Raw genomic sequence first — 23,962 nt, 5'->3', positions numbered from 1 at the left:
TTTTAAATCACTCTAGCCCCCCCCCCCCCCCATAGAATATGATTCCACCAGCACCCAAATCAAAACATTCCATGAGCTCCTAAAGAAGAAGGTTATTTCTTGACCCCAAATACAAATTAGCCAAACATTTAGCCAAAGTACTCACACAATATATTGGCAACACACCTTCACACACAAAAAAACTCAATCCACTTGTCAGTATTGAAAACCTCTCACCCCAACACACCAGCATAATGGTCAGTTTTGATGTCTCCTCCTTATTTACCAATGTCCTACTCAAAGATGCCTTAGACCTCAGCCAAGTCAAATTTCCTCTCAATATCTCATCCCTGTTTCAGTTCACTGTGAACTCAGGCTATTTCGTTTGGCAAGGAAAATTCTACAAACAGATATAGGAGACAGCCATGGGTTCTCCACTCTTTCTCCATCCCTGGCCAACTTCTTTATGGAGACCTTTGAAGAAAAAGCCTTAAACTCTCCTCCACATAAACTCACTGTTTGACTGTGCTATGTGGATGATGTGATCGCCATTTGGCCACATGGCCTAGATACACTCCACAATTTCTTAACACACTTAAACAATCAACACCCCAGGATCCAGTTTACCTTGGAAAAGGAAACTAATAGTCTCCCTTTCCTAGAATCTCTGATTACATGCCAGCTTGATGGATCTCTTGCTTTCTCTGTTTACAGAAAACCTACACATATAGGTAGATACATTCACTAGCAGTCACACCACTCCCCCTTCCAACAATATGGGATTATAGAAACCCTATATAACAGGACAAAATTAATCAGTTCAGATAATAATGCCCTAACTGCTGAACTTGACCATATCCTTAACACCTTCTAGGCCATGTAGCCAATGGCTACAACCCCCAAAAACTCCAAAAAAAAATTAAAACAGTTAACCATAACCCCCTCTCCCCTCCCATTTCATAGCAGAGATTACTCTTAATCTGTCACCATTCCATATATCCTGCGTACATTGGAAAAACAAAATCCTAAGAAAATATGACCTCACAACTAGTTACAAACCATACAAGAAACTTGCATCTCTTATCTGCTCCAGCCACTTTCCCCTAGGTCAACCTGGAGTATACTAGTTACCTTGCTGTTGCAAACTGTCCTACTATGGCCAAACAGGCAGGACAGCCAATATTAGGGTATCCAAACACAAAGATTGCATCCCATTCCACCAACACAGCCACTCAGTACATGCTGAATGCATTGGACACAGAATACACTGGAAGAAGGCCACCTTATTACACTCCAGCAAGTACAAGTAAGAAAGATTATTGAATCAGCCTCAATTCTGAAAACTTCCCAAACCTCAACAAATTTGGGTGCTTGAGACTGCCCCAAATTTGGGAAGTACATTCTAAGATCGTCAGCCCAACCGCTAAGACAATCCAATTTAGCCTGTTAGGAGGCACCTTTAGGATTCTAGGACTGACTTCATTGCTTATCTTCAGCCTCATTTGCTTAGTGTAAATGCCTGTATGCACATATCATTCTTTTGTGCCTAAAGATGGCGATGTAACATTGCCGAAATATAGGGAGTTATTAATTAAAGTTGTTATAATTAATAATTTAGTTTACGTTGTTATTTCCTAAAAAATTAGAAATAGGACACTACTTTCACTTCTGCAAACTCTATACAAAGCCCATATCCACCCAGCTAAGGAATGCCGTTCCCATATTTGGAGTGGAGCACCGATATCCTCTCTAAGAGTGCTTGATTCTGTCCAAAAGAGGATAATTTAGCTAATTAATGATTCCTCTCTCTCTCTCTCAAAGACGTTCAGTTTCTGCTTTGTGTCTCCTCTTCAGATACTTTCATAGACAGTGCTCTACTGAATTGGGTACTGCTATTATACTCTACTTGCCTCCAAAATCATTCAAACAAGAGCCACTGCTAACCCACACTCTTTTACAGTCCATCTTGAAACTCAGCAAACCACCTTCATTGCCTCCTCCTTCTGTCCTTTGGAATGGTTATCCCCACTCCCTTCCCCAAAGTTTACAACCCCTCAGCTGTTAATGCAAAATGTGAACAGATTCCTCCTTTCTTCTATTCCTCTTGCCCACACATGGCATTAATGTGCTATAGGTCTTGTGGCCTTTTGTGTGTGGATCAGATATATATATAAAATTTGCAATTACATTTGACAGGTTATCACATGCTTATTATTTTGATAGAATTGCACTGCAGGAAATTGATGAGGCTAGGAATTTGTGGTGGGAGTGCTGCTGGTCAAGGAGGCTACATTCAGAGGGCATATGCAGGAGTATTTACTGGGAGTTAACTGTGCATTATTCATTCTGTATAAGTAGCATGTAGACCCATTTGAAAAATGTTTAATTAGGTTACCTACAGATATTTCAATTCACATATCTAGATCATCATCAGTGTAATACAGTTCAAAATCAGAATTCTCCTTATACTTTAATTGTTTAATTTTTCGTTCTCACTAAATGGCCGACCTGGTTGGCCGAGTGGTTAGCATATCTGCTCTCCAGCCAAAAGGCTATGGGTTTGAATCCCGCTGTGGGCATGGATGTTTATAGTTGTCTGTGAAAGTGGTGGTGGGCAATAGATGCCATTGGTGTAGTTGTAGTTTGTGGATTGAGTGAGTGGTGGAGACAGAGAGTTGTAGAGTAGATGCCCTCCCTCTATGAGCCTTTGGATTCCTTGGAGGTGTCACGTAATAATAATAATAATAAAATGTCACTTGAAATAACATTAATATCTTTAGGCCACTGTTTCCTATCAATTACTTGAATTGGCACTGCTAAATTAGCATTTTTACTGTCCAGCAGCCTGCTTTCTATTGATTGTTTCAGTATTGCAGAAAGCATTTGGTTTGATTGGAGAGTAATTTCTGTAATCTCTCTCTCTTGAAGTGAAACTTCTTGTAATCACAGATTTTTGGCAGATTTGGTGGCATCTTTGTAATTTGTAATCTTGTTCCAAAACCATTTGTCTTTCATGAAAAGATTGTATAACTTTTTTTTTTTTTAAATTCATTATGTATAGATCCATGTTGTGTTCCTGCAAATCCAAAGTCAGATCTGATAATGCTTGAAGAGCATCACACAGTAAACCTAAGTTAAAAATTGTTATTTGTAATTTTTTTGGTCTCAATTTGAATCATTCTTTACTTCTTGAAGAATGTTAACTAATACCTTATGGCTATTCCAGACAACTGAAATAGAACCAGAAACTCAAATCTACCCATTATGTGCTTAAAATTCTTCTAATTCTTAACAGTTCAGAATCACATGAGTTTGTGTGGGCTTTCAGTTCTCTTAAAGTTTTGGTGATGCACTATACATGAAGTATATCAATAAATTCTTTAAATCTGTCAATGCCTGCAACAGATTTCACAGTATCACTAAGTGATAGTTTTAATTGGTGATTAGCATGATATATAATAAGGGGAAGTTTTCTTTCATTAGTTGGTACCTCACTTTTACAATCTAATAAGGTGAATTTTTCTTTTATTAGGTGGTAACCTCACTTTTACAATCTAATAAGGGGAATTTTTCTTTCATTAGTTGGCAACCTCACTTTTACAATCTATCATAACAGCTGTATGAACACATGTGACATAAACTGAGTTTTTTTAAATAGTTTTCCAGCATACTGTATATCCCTTTAACAGTAGCACTTTAGAGTTTGTTGAATCCAAAAACAGCTGTAAAGCTGTTTTTTGATTTTATGAAAGTGGATTTGTTACTCAGTGTGGTTGTTTTAGCAATCATCAGTCAAATTCGGCTGTTCGACATAATTTTATTAGCCAAATTTTTTCTCATTTCATCAGTAATGTGTTTCAAGATGTTACTATAAGCATTAGTTGAATGAAGAACATGACTCCTGTCAATACCATTTAAGATAATGAAAAGAATGATTTTTTTGACCATCTTATATGCAGTGTGAAAAATTTTTGCTGTTACTAATTTTTCATGAGATAAATTTTTAAAAAACAGATTTTCAAGGGAGTGGAGATTTCAAGAGCTCTTTCTCAGCTTTAGCAAGCAGGATTTTAGGTCCTGCTGTTTCTTTTTGGTTTAAAATTTTCCTTCTTAAGACTGTAGTTGTTACTGTGTACTTTTGTCAAAATAGGTAATTTCATTGTTTTCCCATTTCTTAGAAATCTCCATACCCATCTTCTTTTCCCCTCTAAGAGTTCCAGTTCCTTTACCTAATGCACATCTAATTCTCTTATTCTGACCATATAGCCAGTTATACTTTGTACAGAAGTCATTTTTTGATCAACAGTCCAGCTACTTGGCCACTCATATTTGTCAGTCATTCCTTGCTTGCTAAACCATCAGGAGTAAAAACAATCTTTGACATGTAGCCTTTGCAGTTAATTATTCATTCATTTTCTCACTTGTTTTTAGTTTCTTAACTGTGGAAAAGGAAAAGAAACTAGTAATTATTTTGATTTTTAACTTTTGTATTACATTGTATGTGTGTTACATATTATATTTGTATAATTTTTGTATTACTTTTTAGATGAACAGAATATCTGCAAAAGTTGAAAATGATTTATTTAACATGTTTGCAATGAGCAGGAACAAATGGTCTTGTGTTGTACTTGACCTTGATGCTGGACATGAGAATTTTGCACATGCTTGCTGTTTATGTATCTGTCATATATTGGTAGCTTAGTACTGGAATGAGAATGACCCCATAATAATGAAAAACATTTCCCCCTACAGACACCATACTGCACAGATGCAATAAAACAAAGTAAAATTTTGTTATAACACTAAAAACAGTAGTCACTGTACTGTACTGTACTGTATCTCTAGTGAAAAACAGCGTAAATAGAGTATTTAGTGTAATTATAGTGATAAATCTTCTTCCTCAACAGACACCATACTGCATAGTTACAAACCAAATAGTTTTATTGTAGCAATAAATACAGTCTCACTTGAGACAGCCTTGCATGAACATGTTAATATATAAACATAAAAGAAATCTAAATTCTAAAAATAGTTAAGTTTTATATAGCAAATATCTTAACAATAAATGTGGCAAAAAATTCGAATTTCATGCTAGTATGAAGTTTCATCTGGTAAGCCATACCATCTCAGAAAAGCACTGGCCAAAACTGAATTAGCAGTGTGCAAGATAGTGTTCAAATTTTAACTTGTGGTTCTGATAATTAGGTTAAATTAAATTGAATTAAATGTTTTAATTACATTTAATAAAAGACTAGAAAACCACAGCTATAAGAGTTCTTACCAAAGGAGAACAAATGATGATATTATGGTGTAATATTAAAAATGAAGGTTTTAGGGAAGGAACTTGACATTTTTAGTATTCAAAAATACTTGAACAAAGTTTATTTAAATTTAGCTGATATATTTTGCCTTTTGCCTTGTCATGAAGGATTTTCATAGACACAAAGAATTGGCATGCACTTGCATGTAGAGCCCAATCAAAATGGTGTAATCTTAGCATACCCATTCCCTTTGTGAGCACATCAGGGGATCTTGATTGTTTATCGATTAATGGTCTTATGATAATAGTCTGTCACATTTCTAGTATAGTGAGGCAACCAAATTCATTCACATTAACTGAGTTTTGTACAGTTGTAGCAGCTTCCAAGAGCAGTCACTCAGATTTGCATTTGTCTATATATGATTAATGGTCTTATGATAATAGTCTGTCACATTTCTAGTATAGTGAGGCAACCAAATTCATTCACATTAAGTGAGTTTTGTACCGCTGTAGCAGCTTCCAAGAGCAGTCACTCAGATTTGCATTTGTCTATATATATATATATATATATATATATATATATATATATATATACACACACACACACACACACACACACTGCTGTCAAAAACCTAAGGATGAACACTATTTCTGAAGATTACAACTGCAAATTCAGATGAATCAGCTTGTGGCAATTTGTATAACTGATGATTTTGAGTACAAAGCAGGTACACATTCAAATTTCAAATTGCATGCAAAGGGGTCATGTGATAGCACTCAACAGGATAAAAGGCAAAAGGCTGTGCTAAGCGAATTGTATTTGAAGGAAGCGCTTTTCATAAAGTAATAAAGTTGCAAACTTGGATGTATTTTAATGTCTCAAAGACATCACTAGATGATTTCACATGGGGAAATATTATTGGAAAGCTTGAAGAAGGGCACACAATTAGTGATATTGCCAGGGAGTTTGGAATCTCACATAGCATTGTATCCAGACTCTGGGCAGCATTTCAAACCAATGGAATGTGTTCCAGGCATTTGATAAGAGGTAGCCCTCACTCTACCATGGAACATGAAGACAGATTTTTGGTTATAAAAGGAAAATGTATTTGACATACCATGAGAGGTCAGCTTGGGAGTCGACTCCATTCAAGTATAGATACACAGATATCTTGATAAACTTTGGCAAGATGTCTGCAACAAGTAGGCTTGAAGGCCTGTAGTCAGCATCCCTTTATCCACTGCTCATCGTAGAGCATGCTTTCAGTGGTGTGGTATCCATAAAATTGGACAAGACACCAATGGGCTAATATACTCTTTACAGATGAGAGTTGTTTTAGTTTTTCCTCTGATTCTAGATGACACTTGATCCGGCATTAAAATGGTACTGCTTATCGTCGTGAGAACATTCTTGAAAGGGATAGATATGGCTGTGCTGGGGTAATGGTGTGGGGAGGCATTATGCTTAATGGATGTAGAGAATGGTTCATAGGGGATGGATCAGTTCTTCCCCCATTCCTCGACCATCCCTTCAGGAGGATTTAAGAAATGCCATGACCATCAGAGGCCCATCAGAAAAAATAGCCAAAAAGTACAACCTCCACACAGCTTTTAAGTCCCACGAGAAACTTGCTATCCTTATCTGTTCTACCCAAGATCAGCTCCCTCCTCTCTCAGTGCCTGGAGTATATAAAGTAACCCTGCTCCTGCAAGTTGGCTTACTTCAGACAGACAGGCAGGTAGTACCTGTTTAGATGAACACACATCTGCAATCATGATTAGGGTCAATCTGGCCTTGCTGACCATGTGTTGGACACAACTCACAGGATCCTCTGGAAGAAAACTACCATGCACCATAGTAAATTCAAAAAGGAAAGTCTGTTTTTGGAATCTGCATTGGCACTCAGAAATCAACCCAATTTAAACAAATGTGGATGCATAAAACTTCCCAAAATTTGGGAAACAATAATTGTCAGAGATCCTAGTTTACATCCTAGGCCACCTGCAAATGCCCATAGATAGGACACCATCACGATAGGTTATTTGTACTCCCTGAAGATGTCTCAGTGACTGAGACGAAATATTAGAAGCATTAAAATTAGTTTTTAATCCTTTCCTAGTGCTGTCAATACTTCATTAAACCTTCAACATCTTTCCAAGTTGCAGGAAATGCCAGCTATATCCCTAGGTAGTAGCTGACTTTCATCACCCAGTGAAACACCATCTTGCTTATTGGAAGCTTGAAGTAGCTATTTTGATGTTTGATCCCAGAGCAAGTTTCGGTTTCTTCTCCCTTCCCTCCCACCTTTCCTCTTAAAAGCAGTGTTGGCAGCAGCTCATGGTTATGGCAAACACACTGTAGGGACCTCAAACCTCTCCCCATCTGAGAGAATAGTAAAACAATTATGCAGACCAGCTACCAGATAGTATTATTATTATTTGTCACCTCCAGAAAGTCCAAAGACTCATCGAGGGAGGGGCACCTACTCTACAACTCGGTTTCCACCACTCACAATCCACCAACTGATCGCAACTACACCAACGGCATCTACCGCTGACCACTACCACTAGTATTTCCACAGATAATCACAAACATCCATGCCCACAGTGGGATTCGAACCCACAGCCTTTTGCCTGGAGAGTGGATACGCTAACCACTCGGCCAGCCAGGCCGGCGTATGACCCCAACTAGATATTAATGCATCAGAGGATGTTAATGCATTCATAACCAGCCTGCGAGTACTCTACCTGCCATTTACCCTGCCAGAATACATTAAGAACTGTTAAGTTGACAATAGATTGGGGTTTGGGTATCATCTTGTATAGAAGGCAAACCTACATCTTTTACCTGCACTATGTACTCCTAATTGTTATTTTTTTTATTATTTATTTATTTATTCACTTTTTTTATGTGACTCCCACCCTATGAAAGATTGTAAACCTATGGTACAGTAGTATCATGGGTGGGCTGAGAATTTTTTTCTATTTTTATTAATTATATATATATATATATAATTAATAAAATTAGTAATTAATATATATATTAATTAATAATTAATATATGTGTGTGTGTGTGTGTGTGTGTGTGTGTGTGTGTGTGTGTGTGTGTGTGTGTGTGTGTGTGTGATCATAGGCTTTTACTCGGTTGTTGTGATACATTTTAAAACATAGATTTAATGACTTAAAAAACCGAGATAACTTATAAAGATTTTAATGAGAATAATACAACTAGTTTCGGCTTATAACAGCCTTCCTCAGGTATTCATAAAGGAAAAGAATAGTAATAAACATTGAAGTATCTAAAAACTGGAAATTACAGGTAAAAATTTGCCACACATAATTGATACATAAAAAACGTATTTTTTCAAGTTGTTCCAACAGGCATGCCATTGTTTATTGCAAGTGTGCATGCAGGCTCACGTGAACACCAATATTGAATAACTGCAGCATGGCTATCTGGGATGTTATAACTCAAATTGTTATTTAAGTGGACAAGATTCAGCAGGATTTCCGTTGATTCTACAATTTTTTTCTCAAACTCATCATCACAGCGAAAAATATTTTCTGATCTGTCCCAGCAAACGGAGTGGCTTTGTTGATCATCATTAGGATTATTTGATGTTGAAAGTTTATTTTTCACTTGGTTAGAGTATAATAAATTTGGTTTAATCCTTTATCCAAGTGTGAGCAAACAAAGTTTGCGCCTGAAAGTATCTTCAGGACTGGGGTAAGGTGGTACAACACCAGAGCAACTCGTTGCAAAGGTGTAGCAAGCTACCAACCCTCCTGTCTCAGTATCTCCTATAATGCAAAACACATCTCCTTGCGGATATGTCTAATGTTATGCATTAAGGGAAGGGCCACTACCCAGACTAGTTTCGACCTTTATTGAGGTCTCTTCAGTTGTTTGCTCACACTTGGATAAAGGATTAAACCAAATTTATTATAGGATTATTTGAAAAATGAACATGACTGGATAACACAGTTGCATGAGATCTTTTGTAAGAGATGTCTCTCTTATGCTCTTCTATACATTGTTCAATAGATTTGTTAGTTTGTCCAAAATAAGGGATATTGCAATCGCACCATAATTTATATACACCTGGATATTTTAGGTTGCGATGCATAGGCTTTGGATGGCTGATTTAGAGAACGGATTTTAGGAAGTGTGGTGAAGAATGTCCTGATATTGTATTTTTTAAGGACTTTAGTTAATTTTTTAGAGACTGTGCTAATGTATGGAATGGAGATGCTACTTTTAAAATTAATAGTTTCTGTTGTGCACTGCCTAGGAGGATCCAGAAGAAATTTCTTAATCGTTTTTTCAAAGTATCCATTTTGTTTAAAGATAAGAGTGAGGTGATTTATTTCTTTTTGTAGTTCATCTGGTTCATTCAAGAGAGAGCGTGCTCTGTGTCCTAAGGTAGATATAGTTCCAAGTTTTTGTGGTGGAAAATGATGAGAAAGATTATGCAGATATCTATTGGTATGAGTAGGTTTTCTGTATATAGAGGTTTTTAATCTTTCAGAGCATCGTGTAAGCATGACATCCAGGAAAGGTAAGGAGTTATTATTTTCTAGATCAGCAGTTAATTTTATATTAGAATGTTGGATGTTTAGAGGATGAAGAAAATCTATGAGAGATGTGTGCCCATGATTCCAAATAATGAAAATATCATCAACATATCGTTTTCAAACTTTTGGTTTAAATGAGAATGAAGATATGGCTTTCGTTTCAAAATCTTCAAGGAAGATGTTATATATATATATGTATATATTTGTATTTTTTTATTCATTTTTTACCTGGTCTGGAAACCCTTTTCTATAGATCAAACATGGAACTTTTCAAGCCTCTAGTAAGCAAGAAGGTAATCTCACACCTGGCAAGGAAATTCAAATACCACCTGAAGACAATTGCATAATCCATGCCTTCTCCAGATTTGAACCTGTAACCTGATGGTTGGAGAGTGAATACTCTATCCAATCACTTGGTCAGTAGGGCTGGGCAAGCAGATAGAGTAACAAACATAATATAACATTTTAAATAAAAAGACAAAATGATAAAATTTAAACTCTTACTCAGAAAATAGACCATAAGGTGGCAATTTGCTGAGACGTCCTCACTCTACAATTCTACCAAGAAATGTCAACTGCAACAGCACAGGTTTCTCCAGACCTTTCCACAGCACATGTCTGGAGGTGGGTGAAGTACACGAGGGGATCTGCTGTGGATGTTGATTGGTAAAATCCATCTCTCAGTGTCGAAGAAGTTGATTATTGATAACCTTCTGCTTACTTTTGATGTCACTTGAAGGGTTTGTCATTACTGTTTTTTTTATAACAGAATCACTTAATTTTATTAATCACTTGATAATCTGAATAAAGATGCGGGATTAAAACTGAATAGCAACTATTTAGTTCTCTGCTAAATAGTATCTAAATATTTAGCAACTGTAAAGACATATAGAAAAAAGACATATAGAAAAAAACTGTAAGAATTCTCTTATTCCACTGATCCTAACAATGTAATTGCGATAACCTTAGAAAATTTCATAACTCAGGTGGTGATCTCATGGGCTTTAATAATTCATCCTATTATAGTTTTATCTTAACCAACAAATAGAGTTTGGATATTACACTCATGATGCTTCCTAATCTTCTGTAGCATCTATTGAAATTAATATTTCATAATTGCATTCTGTTTCACAAATGTGTAAACAGTGCTAGTCTGATATGATGTAAATTTAAACAGATGAGGAAGTGGAAGAATAGCAAAAACCAGTGTTTGTGCAAAAATGCCAGGAAAAAAGGCCAAGATAAAGGTGAGTTTGAAGATTGAAATTCAAGAGCTGATCAAATCAGAGAACTAATAAATAATAGACTAATTTTGAATAAAGTTGTCAGTAGGAAAGTCATGAATTATAATTGCATTAGACATTCACAGTAGATGGTACATGCCATGAAGGTATGTTCCAGAAAACTATGAACATCTTCATAGTTTTCTGGAACATAAAACTATGAAGATGTTCTGTTTAAGTTTGTCTTTGAGTGTCCCTGTTAAAACATGGATATGCCATAAATATGTCTGTGATTTAGTAGTTCACTGCTCTTTTGAACCATTTTTAAACGAATAAATATGCCTACAAAAACAAAACAACATAAAAAAAGCCTTTTAATATGGTGGATAAACATTTTTGGAATATTAACATTTGCTATTTATTATAGCTCTTAAGAATTTTTATAATATATATGTGTGTGTGTGTGTGTGTGTGTGTGTGTGTGTGTGTGTGTGTGTGTGTGTATGTATGTATGTATGTATGGCTTGCTGGCTATATTTTAAGTTTGAAAATGTTTACTTACTAATTTTTAAACTTTTTAAATTAGATTTTCAAGAGGATACAGGGATTACTTTTCAAGCAGAACAAGTGGAAGAAACTTGTCTAACCTCATTGGATGAAGACATATCTGAATATTCAAACATCAAAATTGGAAAATATATGGAAAGCTGTATATCACAGTTTGCTGCACCTGGTATATTGATGCTTATTTTATTAATTTAGCTAAATATAGCTTTTGACAAAATTGTAATATCATATTTGGTTATAGTGAGGTATTATTTAATATTAATTAATATTCAGAAGGATAAATTGCAAATATTTCTAAAAAAAACTAAAAAATGAATTATGAATGTTAACTTAAAAAATCCAGAATACTCAGTAATGCATAAATACTTTGGATACTAGTGCTTAACGTTATTCTTCACAAATTGAATTAGATGCTGTAAAAATGCTTTTTAATGGCATTTGAATTTGTGGAAAAGAAAATTTTAGTATTTTATACAACTATTCATCATCATGTATAAATACTATTAGAAAGCATCTGTATAATAGACTAGAAATCAGCAGTTCCCAAACTTATTTTCTCCATTTATCCAAATATATGACAACTCATACCATCTATTACTAGGTAAGTATAAATTTAAATACTAAAACCTTCTTTACTCATTTCTTTTCTTGAAAAAGGGATTTATTATCCCTTGAGAACATTTTCATTCTGTTAATCAAGTTTCCACAATTATTATAAGTAAAATTAATGACACTTTATAAATTTAATTATCATTTCATTTCTTCCTTAAATGTCATCAACGAATTCCTGACATATACTCTTGGGGGATATAGGATATGATAGTACGACATGAAAAAAGTTACATTGTTACTAACTTCATAACAACAATTTTTCTCCATATTAATCTGTTATCTGTCAAGACTCCAACTTTATGATATCTTACATTTATTCTTCTAAGGCACTTTTTACTCTGTTAATACACCTTGATATTGGTCTTCTTCTGGGTCTTTTTCCTGCTATCATGCAAAGAGCACTTGTTTTGCTAACTTTTCCTCTCCCATTCTGTTTAAGTGGTCATACCACCTGAGATTAGCTCTGTAAACACATTCCTGAATAGCAATGTCAGGATCTTTCCTAATATCATAATTTTTAATGATACTGTCATTGATACCATCTGTTCACTCCCTTAAACTCCAATATTAGTTCACTTCCTAGAACTCCAGTATTAGTGGTCTCCAGTCTTTGATCAAGTGTTTTATTCCAGCATAGCGCTCTGATCCATGACTTACATTTGGTTTGAATATCGACTTATATACATCTAATTTTGTGTTTTGACTAATTTCTTTCTAATTATATATATTTATTTATTTATTTAGCTGACTTCGTACCATACTAGCTTTATTAATTCTGTTGTCAGTTTCCATATTTAATTTACCATCTTAACCTAAAAATTGTAACTAAATAGCAGAAATGTTTTACTTGTTCTATGAGTTCACCATACAGGATACATTTGATGTTTTCAATGTCTGTTTTCATTCTCTTTGTCTTTTTATTGCTGATTTTCATACCAAATTTTTTACAACAGTTATTCAATTTAGTCAGGGAATCTTGTAGACTTGTACTGGATTTATTCAGAGTATAATGGGGGATGGATATAATGTTTGTGAGATGGATAGGAAGGTGGTTGATGAAAAGATATCAGAGAGTAGTTTATTCAGCAGTAGAGTCCAAAAGAAGGCTTATGACTAGTGGTGTGCCACAGGGTTCTGTTCTTGGACTGCTACTGTTTAATTTGTTCATTATAGGAAAGGATCTGAGAGGAACTGTTCAGTTATTTGCTGATGATGCAAAGTAGGGATAGAGCAGTAGTTAATACAGATGATGTTAAACTAGTTTTTTTGCTTGGAGAATAGTGGAATAAGATGCCAGAGTCTGTTGTGGGTGCCATGACTGTGAATGACTTCAAAGCAAAGCATGATAGATATTGCGCAAATGTTGGATAGTTCTTGACATGATGTTTAGGGTCTCCCTCGATGAGTCTAAGGACTCATTGGAGTTGCCTGTAATAATAATAAAAATAATATCATCTGCATAAAGTAAAGAGTTAAGATTAACATCACCAATTTTGATATCAGATTTAATACTATTTTCCTTCATAATGTGATCCATATAGATAATGAATAACAGTGGAGATAATATGTGCCGTGTCACACACCTGATTTTAACTAAAACCATCTTCCTGTACATCTAAGTCTAACTGCTGATTTACAGTTTACATAGAGATTATGTATTGCTTATTATAATGTTCCATTTACACCATATAACTGGAACATTTGAAGAGCTTTCCTCTTGCACCTTGTCATATTCCTTTTCCAGATCAACAAAACTTAAATACAGATCCTTGTTATATTCCAATGATTTCTCAACTATTTGTCTTAAAGTGAAAATCTGATCCTGACAGTCTATTTGGCCTGAATCTAACTTGTTCTTTACCAAGCTTTCTTTCCACAATTTTTCTTAGCTATTTCTCAAGTATACTTGCATAAATCTTACCAGGAACACTCAGTAGAGAAATACCCCTGTAATTCTTGCATTCAATTTTATTTCCCCTTTTTATAGAATGGGTACTATGAGAGCTCTGGTACAATTATCTGGAATTTGACCTTCTGACACAGTCCTGAATTATGCAATGCAGCCACTGTAAAACTGTTATACCTCTATATTTCTGCATTTCTGGCTGAATTTCATCTACTCCAGCTGCCTTTTCATGTTTCAGGTTTTTTTGATGACTTTTTCTACTTCAAGTATGGATACGTATTCCTGACTTTATTCCTGTTGAGTGTTTTCTACCACAATGATGTCACTACTTGTTTTATTTAGCAGTTTTTCCAAGTAATTACTCCATACATCAAGAATATCTTTATCTTAAGTTTTCATGTCCTCTTTGTCATGTGTAATTTCTTTTACAGTACTCTTTCCTTCATTTCTGAGCTTTTTCAATAACCTCCAGAATATTTTACCACCTTCCAGATATTTATTTTTCTATGTTCTTACCAAAGTCCTCCCATGACTTTTTTTTAGCTAATTTTACACAGTGCTTTGCTTTTTTATATTTTTCTCTGTATATGCTCTAAGAGTGCAAACTGACTTACTTGCCAGGAACTTTCGATATGCTTTCTTCTTTTCCTTGACTTCTTTAACTTCCTTGGTCCACCATGGAGTTCTGATTTTTCTATCCTTCCAGACAATCTCATCACATACTTCTCTGGCTGAATCAATCAATGTTTTCTTCAGGATTTGCCATTGAATCTCCAAGGTTTCATTCTTGTTTTCAAACTCTTTCATTTTTTTTTTCATGATGTTTGTGTATTTCAGTCTATAGTTAACCTTTGAAAGCTGCTCTACCTTGATTTGTTTTAAAACCTTCTTACACACTCCTCTTTTCAACATGAAATTCAATTTTATCCTGCTCAAAACTAAATAGTAATCACTTCCTATTTCAAATCCTCTGTGTGCTCTTGTCTCCTGAACCAGTGGGAAAACATCGCTATTAACTATAAATAGTCAATGAGACTTTTCTTATTTGCATTTTCTCTCCATGTGAATTTGTGCACATTTTCATGTTGGAACATGGTGTTAGTAATAAGTAATCCACAGGGGCAAATTCTTCATGCTTGCTGCACGAGCTTATTAATTGAGAAAGAAGTAATATTTATTTGTTAATAAATGCATGCATTTATAAGCATTCCATTTAGGCTTTTATTTTTGTAGACAGTAGACGTCTTAAGCTTGTGCGGCAATAATTGAGCTTTCCGTTGTGTATCGAAGGCAGATGCTTGCTCATCTAGTCAAAGCTACCTTGGCTTGCTCAGTTGTAGGAGCTTCCATGTCCTCGCAGCTGTACTGTGATTTCATGCGTGCGCATATCCATTTCATGTCGTCTCACTCTGTTGCTTAAACACAGGCCATACGCAGTCCATGTAGCTCTAGCCAGTGAGCTTCAGCCAGCCTTTACAAGTGTGTATGTGTTGCTTGGGAAAATTAAATTACAACTAACTTTTATGATGATATTATTGACCAGTTCATAAAGAAGAACCGTAGGGTAGAATTTGTATTCAAGTAGCTAAATTGAAAAAGATAGAATATCATTTGTAAAATAAATGTTGTATTTGTATGATTAAATGTGCATAAATTTCTAATATATAGTTTTAAATGGTCAGTAATTCATTATTCCACTAATCATACTTCAATCACACCTCTCACTCCCTGAATGATAACAAGAGCAACCGTGAATTTCAAGACCAGCATTCGCCCCTGCTAATCCATGTGCTGAACAGAAATCCAGCAGACATTTACTGTTATTTGTGGAAAAGCTTTGTGCTTTTCCACAAATTTACCCAAAACATTTCTATAAGTCTGGTAATCATTTCCTACTCTGCTGTTTAGATCTCCAAGAAGGACACACTTTTTCTTTTTCATTGAGCCAGTTGCCTTCTCTAATGCCTGAAAAAATTCCTCCATTTCTTCCTTGGTAGAACCTTCTGTGGGATCATAAGCACATATTAGTTTCTTTGTCCATTTCTCCATTCTGATATTTACCCACATCACTCTACTTGATATTGTCTGCCATTCAAATATTTGTGTTACTTGCCTCATATTTAGTGTTGTATACTATGACTACTCCCTCTCTGATTGTCATTGCCAGAAGATAACATTTTGTATTTGTCACTTAGAAAGATCTCACCTGTTTGTGTCTGTATTTTGTTTTTGATATTTTATCAAAATTTTCTTTAAAGATATTTCAATTATAAAAGCATTTACGTCACTGATGAAACATTTCATTATTTTTGTTCATTTCAAAACTATCTGCACTATTGTGATCATTATCATATTTATTATTCCCCCCCCCCTTCCATGTGAGGTACCTGCTTGTGTCGGGATCTCCCAGTGATGTTATTGGCCCTTTCTTTATTCTTTTCCTACTTTTCTTCCCATATTCTTTGCTTTACTTGAGTCTTTTTTTTTTACTATCCTATCATCCAGACCACCCTTCTCTGGGATCTAACACCTTGCTAGTGTGTTTGTCGTGCAGTTAGACCTGTGGACATCTGGAAAGATAGAACCTGGTAATCTCACACTACTTTCACAAATCCTGGACGAATTGGCCAAGGTTACTTGGCCAGTAGGCTTGCCTGCAAGGGTTAATGGGTTTGCTGTAGTGCTGGTATAGTGTCTTGTGGAGCCCTGTTGTTTCACTCCTGAGTGCAATCATTCCTTGCCAGAAGGTGGGTACCCATGTGTGGCACATGTGGGTGGAGAGGACTGGTGATGAACCAGCCTACCATTGAATATGAATAATTTTTCATTCTCTTGTATATATCAAGGACTCTCAACAACCCCCAATTAGGTTCAGAAAATCATTGCAACATCAGCAGAAAACCAAAACATCAGAGACAAGCACAACATCAACATCACCAACATTCTTAATATTAAACTGAACTGGTGAATGTGCACTTGAGAAAATGGTCACCCTTTATCCAGAGTGGTTTGGAATGGTTGGCAGGATGATTCCCAAAATCTGTGAAAAAAACTCCATTTAAGGAGATCATTATTAGAGTCTGTTGTGTGTGTACATTATTTCTGGTAGAAATAACAACACACTCAATCATAGCATCTCCTCTCAAGGAGTAATTTTGGAGTGAAACCTTCTCAATGTCCCAGATGAAGAGATCTGCTCTGAAATGAAAGCCCAAGTGACAGCCACCAATGACAAGAATATTCATATGTAGGGATGTTGACCATGTTCCTACCAGGAAAATCATCCTTTTAATACACTTAAACCACCAATATCTGTGCAAGTGGGATATCTAAACTTAACAGTCAGGCTCTACATCTCCAAACCCCTTGCACTGCTTTAGATGGTCTATACACAATGAGTCTCTAACTCCATGGAGGTCGGATGTTAATAATAATAATAATGTCAAAAGTATGGTCATTCTCAAACTGCTTATTGGTTCTCTGCCATCTGTGCTTGATGTGGCAGTAAAGAACATGAGAACAACAACTGTAAGAGCAAACACCAAAATTTCCATGCATTTTTGAAAATTATGGAGACAACTACCGTGTTTGAATAAAAACTTTAGTTTAATATAACTAAAATCTACATTCGACGTTTCGACCTTTATGTCCTGGAGCATACAACTATACACAGAAAACAAGCTACACTACATTCAAACTGGTTTGTTAAAGATACTGACCAACCGCTACAACAATTGTTGGCCTGACCTCTGGTGAGAAAAAAAAATATATATATACATCAACGCTAGAGTCCTATTATTAGTGTTATCTGTTGGTTGTAGAAATACATTGGGTGCAACAACAAGTATCTATCTATATACATATATTAACATCATGATTATACTTGTACATTCCAGCCAGTTGGTATTGAATGGTTTCTAATACTAGCTGAAGATTGGCTAGAGTCCTGACTTATGCTGGATCTTATATATTAGGTAGGCTGAATGTGTGCCATCCAGATCCTTGGAATTTTCATGCCATCTTTGTTGTTGATATTTGGGTGGTTTAAATGAATTTCACAGGCTTCCTTAAATTTCCTTTCGTACCAGGTTTTTGTGTGTGCGGTGTAAAGAGCAGGTGCTTTTTCAGTTGATTTGGTGTAAGGTGTTGAGCGCGTGGTCTGAAAGGCCTGCTTCACCATAATGGTTATATTTATTGTGTCTAATGTGCTCTTTCTTGCGTATAGGGATTGTCCGTCCTGTTTCACCAATGTACGGTAAGTTACAAGTGCAGTGGATTCAATAGACTCCAGGATGTGCTAATGGGAGGAGAGGATTCTTGAGGAGTTGAATATGGTTTTAAGTTTAGTGGGCGGTTTAAAGGTGGCATTGAGGTTATAATGTTGTAGGATTCTGTTGATTTTTTCTGATAACCCTTTAATGTATGGGATGGCTATGGTTTTACTGTAATCTAGATTCGTTTTTGTTGTTGTTTTATGGAGTATTTTATTAATAGTAGTTTTGTTATAGCCATTATTTATGAATGTGTCACTGATTATTTTTAGTTCTTGTTTCAGGGCTTGCTGGTTAGAGAAAATTGTTGTAGCTCTGTTTTTATGGGTGTTAATGACTCCATATTTTTGTGATGGGTAGTGGTTTGAATTAGCATGTATGTATTAGCCAGTGTGTGTCGGTTTTTGGTAGACCGCGAAGGATAGACTGCCTGAAGGAAGACGTGTGACTAGTGTGTCTAGGAACGGGAGCGAATTTTGATTTTCGATTGCGATGGTAAATTGTATGCGTTCGTGTTGTTTGTTCAGGTGGCTAAGGAATGTGTTTAGCGTTTGTCATCCGTGCAGCCAGATTGCGAGCACGTCGTCAACTTATCTAAGCCAGACTGTCAGTCTTAGCATGGCAGAATCAAGAGCCCTTTGCTCAAAGGTTTCCATGAAGAAGTTAGTGATTGGGGGAGATAGTGGTGAGTCCATGGCTGTACCTTCTTTCTGTAGGTAAAATTTGTTTTGTTACACAAAGTAACCAGACTGTGGTACGTGGGCAAAAAGGGCCATAATGTCGGGCAGAAATTTGTTCTGTAGTAGGAGATTTGTATCATTGATGGGGACATTAGTGAAAAGGGCAGAAACGTCGAAACTGACAAATAGGTCGTCTTTGTTGAGTGTTATATTTTTAATTTTGTTTATAAAGTGTTGTGTGTTTTTTATGTAGGAGGGGGAATGACCTACCAACTCCTTGAGTGTTGCCACTAATTTCTTAGCAAAGTTGTAATTGGGACTGTCTATTCCTTCCATGATTGGTAGAAGGGGCACATTTTGTTTGTGTATTTTCGGGACCCCATATATTCTGGGGGGGGGGGCGTAGTGGGGTTTGAGTTTTTTAACTGTATCTGGTGGCCAAGAAGTGATGGACTTGAGTAGTTTCTCTGTTTTATCCTTTATCCTTTTTGTTGGGTTATAATTTACCAGCTTATATGTGTTGTTATCGGCTACTAGTTGATTCATTTGAAGTACATATGTTGACCTGTCAAGGACGACAGTGGCATTGCCTCTATCCGATTTCGTTATTATTATGTTTTGTTTGGCTTTTAATGACTTAATTACTGTTAGTTCTGTTTTTGTGAGATTGTTCTGTATGGTTTTCTTAGTGTTCAGGACATTACTAGTTTCTAGTCGTATTTTATCTACTATATTGTTAGGTAGGGACCTGATGCCTCTTTCAATTCGGTAGATAAAATCCAATTTGTTTACCTTTTTAGGTGCTATTACAAAGTTAAGCCCTTTATTCAGTAGCGTAAGTTCGCCGTTGTTCAGGGTGTGGCTTGATAGGTTGATCACATGGTTTTTGCTTGTCGGTGGTTGGTTGCTCCTTGTCTCCTTATTGGATGGATTCCTGTGATTGGCCGCCATATTTTGCCGTTGTTTCAAACTGTGAAATTTGGTCTTGAGTTTTTCTTTATTCTTTTCCAGGGTATATTTGGCCGAATTGTCAGTAATTCTTTCAAGTACTTGTAGAATGTCTGGATTAATATAGTTCGATAGTTTGGATTGCAATTTTGAAACCAGATATTGTGTTGTTGCTAGGTTATGGCAGGCTGTTTGAATCTGTTCTCTGAGCATTGCTTTTTCTGTGCGGTCATAAATACGGAGTGCCTTAGCAGACGTAAATTTTTTTTTTAGCCTGATGCAGATAGGAATAAGGTTATTGTCTCTGCATCTCTTTAAAAAGGCCAGCCGGTTGATCAAGAGGGAAATACGAATCTTTAACTTACCATAGCGATTGCAGCGCTTGTGGGTATCATTTCCATGGCTCAACACCTTACACCAAATCAACTGGAAAAGCACCAGCTCTTTACACCACACAAAAACCTACTATGAAAGGAAATTTAAGGAAGCCTGTGAAATCCTGATAAACCACCCAAATATCAACAATAAAGATGGCATGAAAATTCCAAGGATCTGGATGGCACACATTCGGCCTACCTAATATATAAGATCCAGCATAAGTCAGGACTCTAGCCAATCTTCAGCTAGTATTAGAAACCATTCAATACCAACTGGCTGGAATGTACAAGTATAATCATTATGTTAATATATGTATATAGATAGATACTTGTTGTTGCACCCAATGTATTTCTACAACCAACAGATAACACTAATAATAGGACTCTAGCATTGATGTATATATATATATATTTTTTTTCTCACCAGAGGTCAGGCCAACAATTGTTGTAGCGGTTGGTCAGTATCTTTAACAAACCAGTTTGAATGTAGTGTAGCTTGTTTTCTGTGTATAGTCGTATGTTCCAGAAGATGACCTTGACTTAAAGGTCGAAACGTCGAATGTAGATTTTAGTTATATTAAACTAAAGTTTTTATTCAAACATGGTAGTTGTCTCCATAATTTTCAAAAATGCATTTGGATCACCGTGTAAGCTTAAAAGAAAGAACCAAAATTTCCAAATTATGAGGAAGATCACCCTGCTTACTCCTGAGCTTGCTGAAGGTGGAAGGATGAAAAAGAGATCCAAAAGTATAAAAAACTTAGTAGTGTATCCCATATCAGGAGGCAAGGAAGCAGTATTTCACAAACCCCAATGTCTCTTGGTAAACCTTCCTTTGCTGGGAAGGCAACTGTAAAGAAAGTGTTTGCAGGGAGTTTGTCACATATGTCAATCGCACTTCTCGTAATGACATCATTCCTGAATTTGTATGTTTTGCTTACTGCCTTTTAAAATGCATAAAAGAGAAAAACTGATGGGCTCACTCCAGAGGACATGCTAAAAATACTTCTGCTAGATTAAAATCTAGCAGATGTCTCCTAACTTTGTTATAGATGGTCTATATATCTATATAGAGCAGTGATTCTCAACCTTTTTTTCGTCACGGTACACTTTTAATTATTTTAAAATTGGCGGCACACTAACAATAAGATAAATTTAAAAGAATTTTACTTGGTTAATTAATTCATGTACCGATGATATATTTTGTAAAAATAGCATACAATAATAATTTGCAATAAAATATAAAATGAAATTGCATTACAAAGTAAGCAAAATGTTTATTTAATGATAAATTACATTTAATGCGAAATTTGAGCATGTTTTTTTTTTTGATAACTTCATTTATATTTGGGCGTTTGAATAATAATGCTACTATCATTTCATGATCCAGATTTAAAAGTCTGGATCTTTTTTTCGTTTTTATATCAGTCAAAGCTGAATTCGCACAAATAAGATGTGGAAAATTGTAATAACACACTTAAAGCTTTTTGTGATATTGTTGGATAATTGTATCTAAGGTTAATCCAGAATGAATTAATTGATTCTTCTGAATGTTTTGAAATTAAATCTCGGTTATTACACAGAAATCAGTTCTTCTTCTTCTTTCAAAAGTTAGTTCATACACCGATGTGTTGTTTATCACAAATGGATTATCCAATCAAATTTTTTTATTTCTAAATTTGGAAAGTAATGAACAATTTTTTGCTCTAGTATTGTCAAATGATCGATAACTGTTTTATGAATTATTTTATAACAATCTTTTGGAATTGACTCAAACTTTTCTAAACTAAATTCTTGTGCTTTATTCTTCCATAAAGTAATTTTTTTTTGAAATCCCAACAATTTATTGGTTGAGTTTAAAATATTTTCTTTCGGTCCTTCCAAACTCTTATTTATGTTATTAAAAATAACAAAAATATCAGATAAGTAAGCCAGCTTAGCACACCATATTTTGCCATCCAACAAACTAACAAAATCATTATTATCTTGTTCAAAAAATATCTTTATCTCCTTTTTTAATTCAAGCACGCGACGTAAAACTTTCCCTCTGGATAACCACCTGACTTTCGTGTGTAGTAACAATGATTCGTATTTAGACTCCATAGCCTGGCATAATTGACTAAACAGGCGACTTTTTAATGGTCTTGATTTTATATATTAATCATTTTAACACATTGTTCCAGCATTACTTTCAATTCTGATGGTAATTGTTTTATAATGAGTGTTTCCCGGCGCAAAAAACAATGGGTAACTAATATATCTGCATTATGTTCTCTTACATGTGTTACAAATCCTTTTATAGATCCTGTTATAGCCGGAGCACCATCTGTACAAATGCTAATGCACAAATTCCATGAAATTTTAATTTCTTATAAATAAGAATTAATTTCATTGAAAATATGTTTTCCTGTTGTGAAATCAGATAATTCATGAAAACATAAAAATTGATTAATTATATAATTTTCGTGAATGAATCGAACGAATGCAAAATTAAGTGTGCTTTTCCCGTAATATCAGTTGTTTCGTCGATTTGTAAAGCAAAATTTGAATTTGCAAGAGTTTTAGCAGTATTTTCTTCAATATTTCGGGACAAGTGTATAATTCTGCAATGAATTGTGTCATTTGAAAATGGTATTTTACAAACATCAATTTCTGCTGATTCACCGATCATTCTTTTTACAATTTTACAACAAGCAGGTAATATAATTTCTTCAGTCAAATTATGAGATTTTAATTTGAGAGCAATTATTTCAGCCACTTCATAAGAAGCTATCTGAGCTTTTTCAGACACACTAATTTGCTTTTTAAAAATCTTTAATTGTTTGGATCTTGCAGATAATGAATTTTGAAAGTAGGCTTTGTCTTTTGATGCTAGCGAAGGATGATTAGTGAGCAGGTGACATTGGAGCTTGCTCAGAACCATAGCACTGTTTGATAATTTACAACCACATACCACACACTCTGGAACAGTTTTATCATTTTCCATTGTAGATGTAAATCCAAATTTTAAGAAGTCATCATTATACTTACAATGAACGTTACATTTTTTGGCAGAGGAAACATCTTTACTTGTACTAGGCTTGTTAGCATGATCGCTAGCATCATCATTATCGTCATTAAGCTTTCTTTTTTTTTATCCATTTATCCATTTTAGGGGGTTCATTGAAAATAAAAATAATTTTGTCAAAAAATTATTAAAAACGACATATTGCCTTTGAATCCGTTTTAATTAAGTTTGACTACACAATATTGTGGTATTGCATGTATGAAAACGAATATATAAGTTGTAACTAACCATATGCACACATCAAGTGGGTGACTAGTAGACTAAACTAATATATAGCTTTGTTAGCCAGTAGCCCAGAACTATAATAGCCATGCGCATTGGTTCAGCCAGTCCCCGCTAGGAAGGTTGAACTGAATGACCCACTTGTCTGACGTCGCTTATATATGGGGATTTGCAGTGGCGGCACACTTAAAAAATCTTGCGGCACAGTGGTTGAGAATCACTGATATAGAGTATAGATACCTCTCCCTCCCAAACAATTACAATTAATATACCTA

General features: G+C 35.2%; 1 protein-coding gene across 1 annotated transcript in view; it reads left to right on the top strand.

Annotated features, from left to right (window-relative positions):
• Nucleotides 1-23,962, top strand: part of htt (huntingtin) — a 1,164,033-nt gene that overhangs the window by 209,354 nt on the left and 930,717 nt on the right. Inside the window, exon 10 of the mRNA XM_090393484.1 lies at nucleotides 11,624-11,770. Coding sequence (XP_090249610.1) covers nucleotides 11,624-11,770 — 147 coding nt within the window. The remainder of the gene's footprint in view (nucleotides 1-11,623; nucleotides 11,771-23,962) is intronic.

The sequence above is a fragment of the Typopeltis vanoorti genome, chromosome 5 (genome assembly GCF_054136105.1).
Source record: "Typopeltis vanoorti isolate ZY-2024b chromosome 5, IOZ_Tvanoo_1.0, whole genome shotgun sequence".
Classification (NCBI taxonomy): Eukaryota; Metazoa; Arthropoda; class Arachnida; order Uropygi; family Thelyphonidae; genus Typopeltis; species Typopeltis vanoorti.
This window is presented reverse-complemented; position numbering and strand designations above follow the sequence as displayed.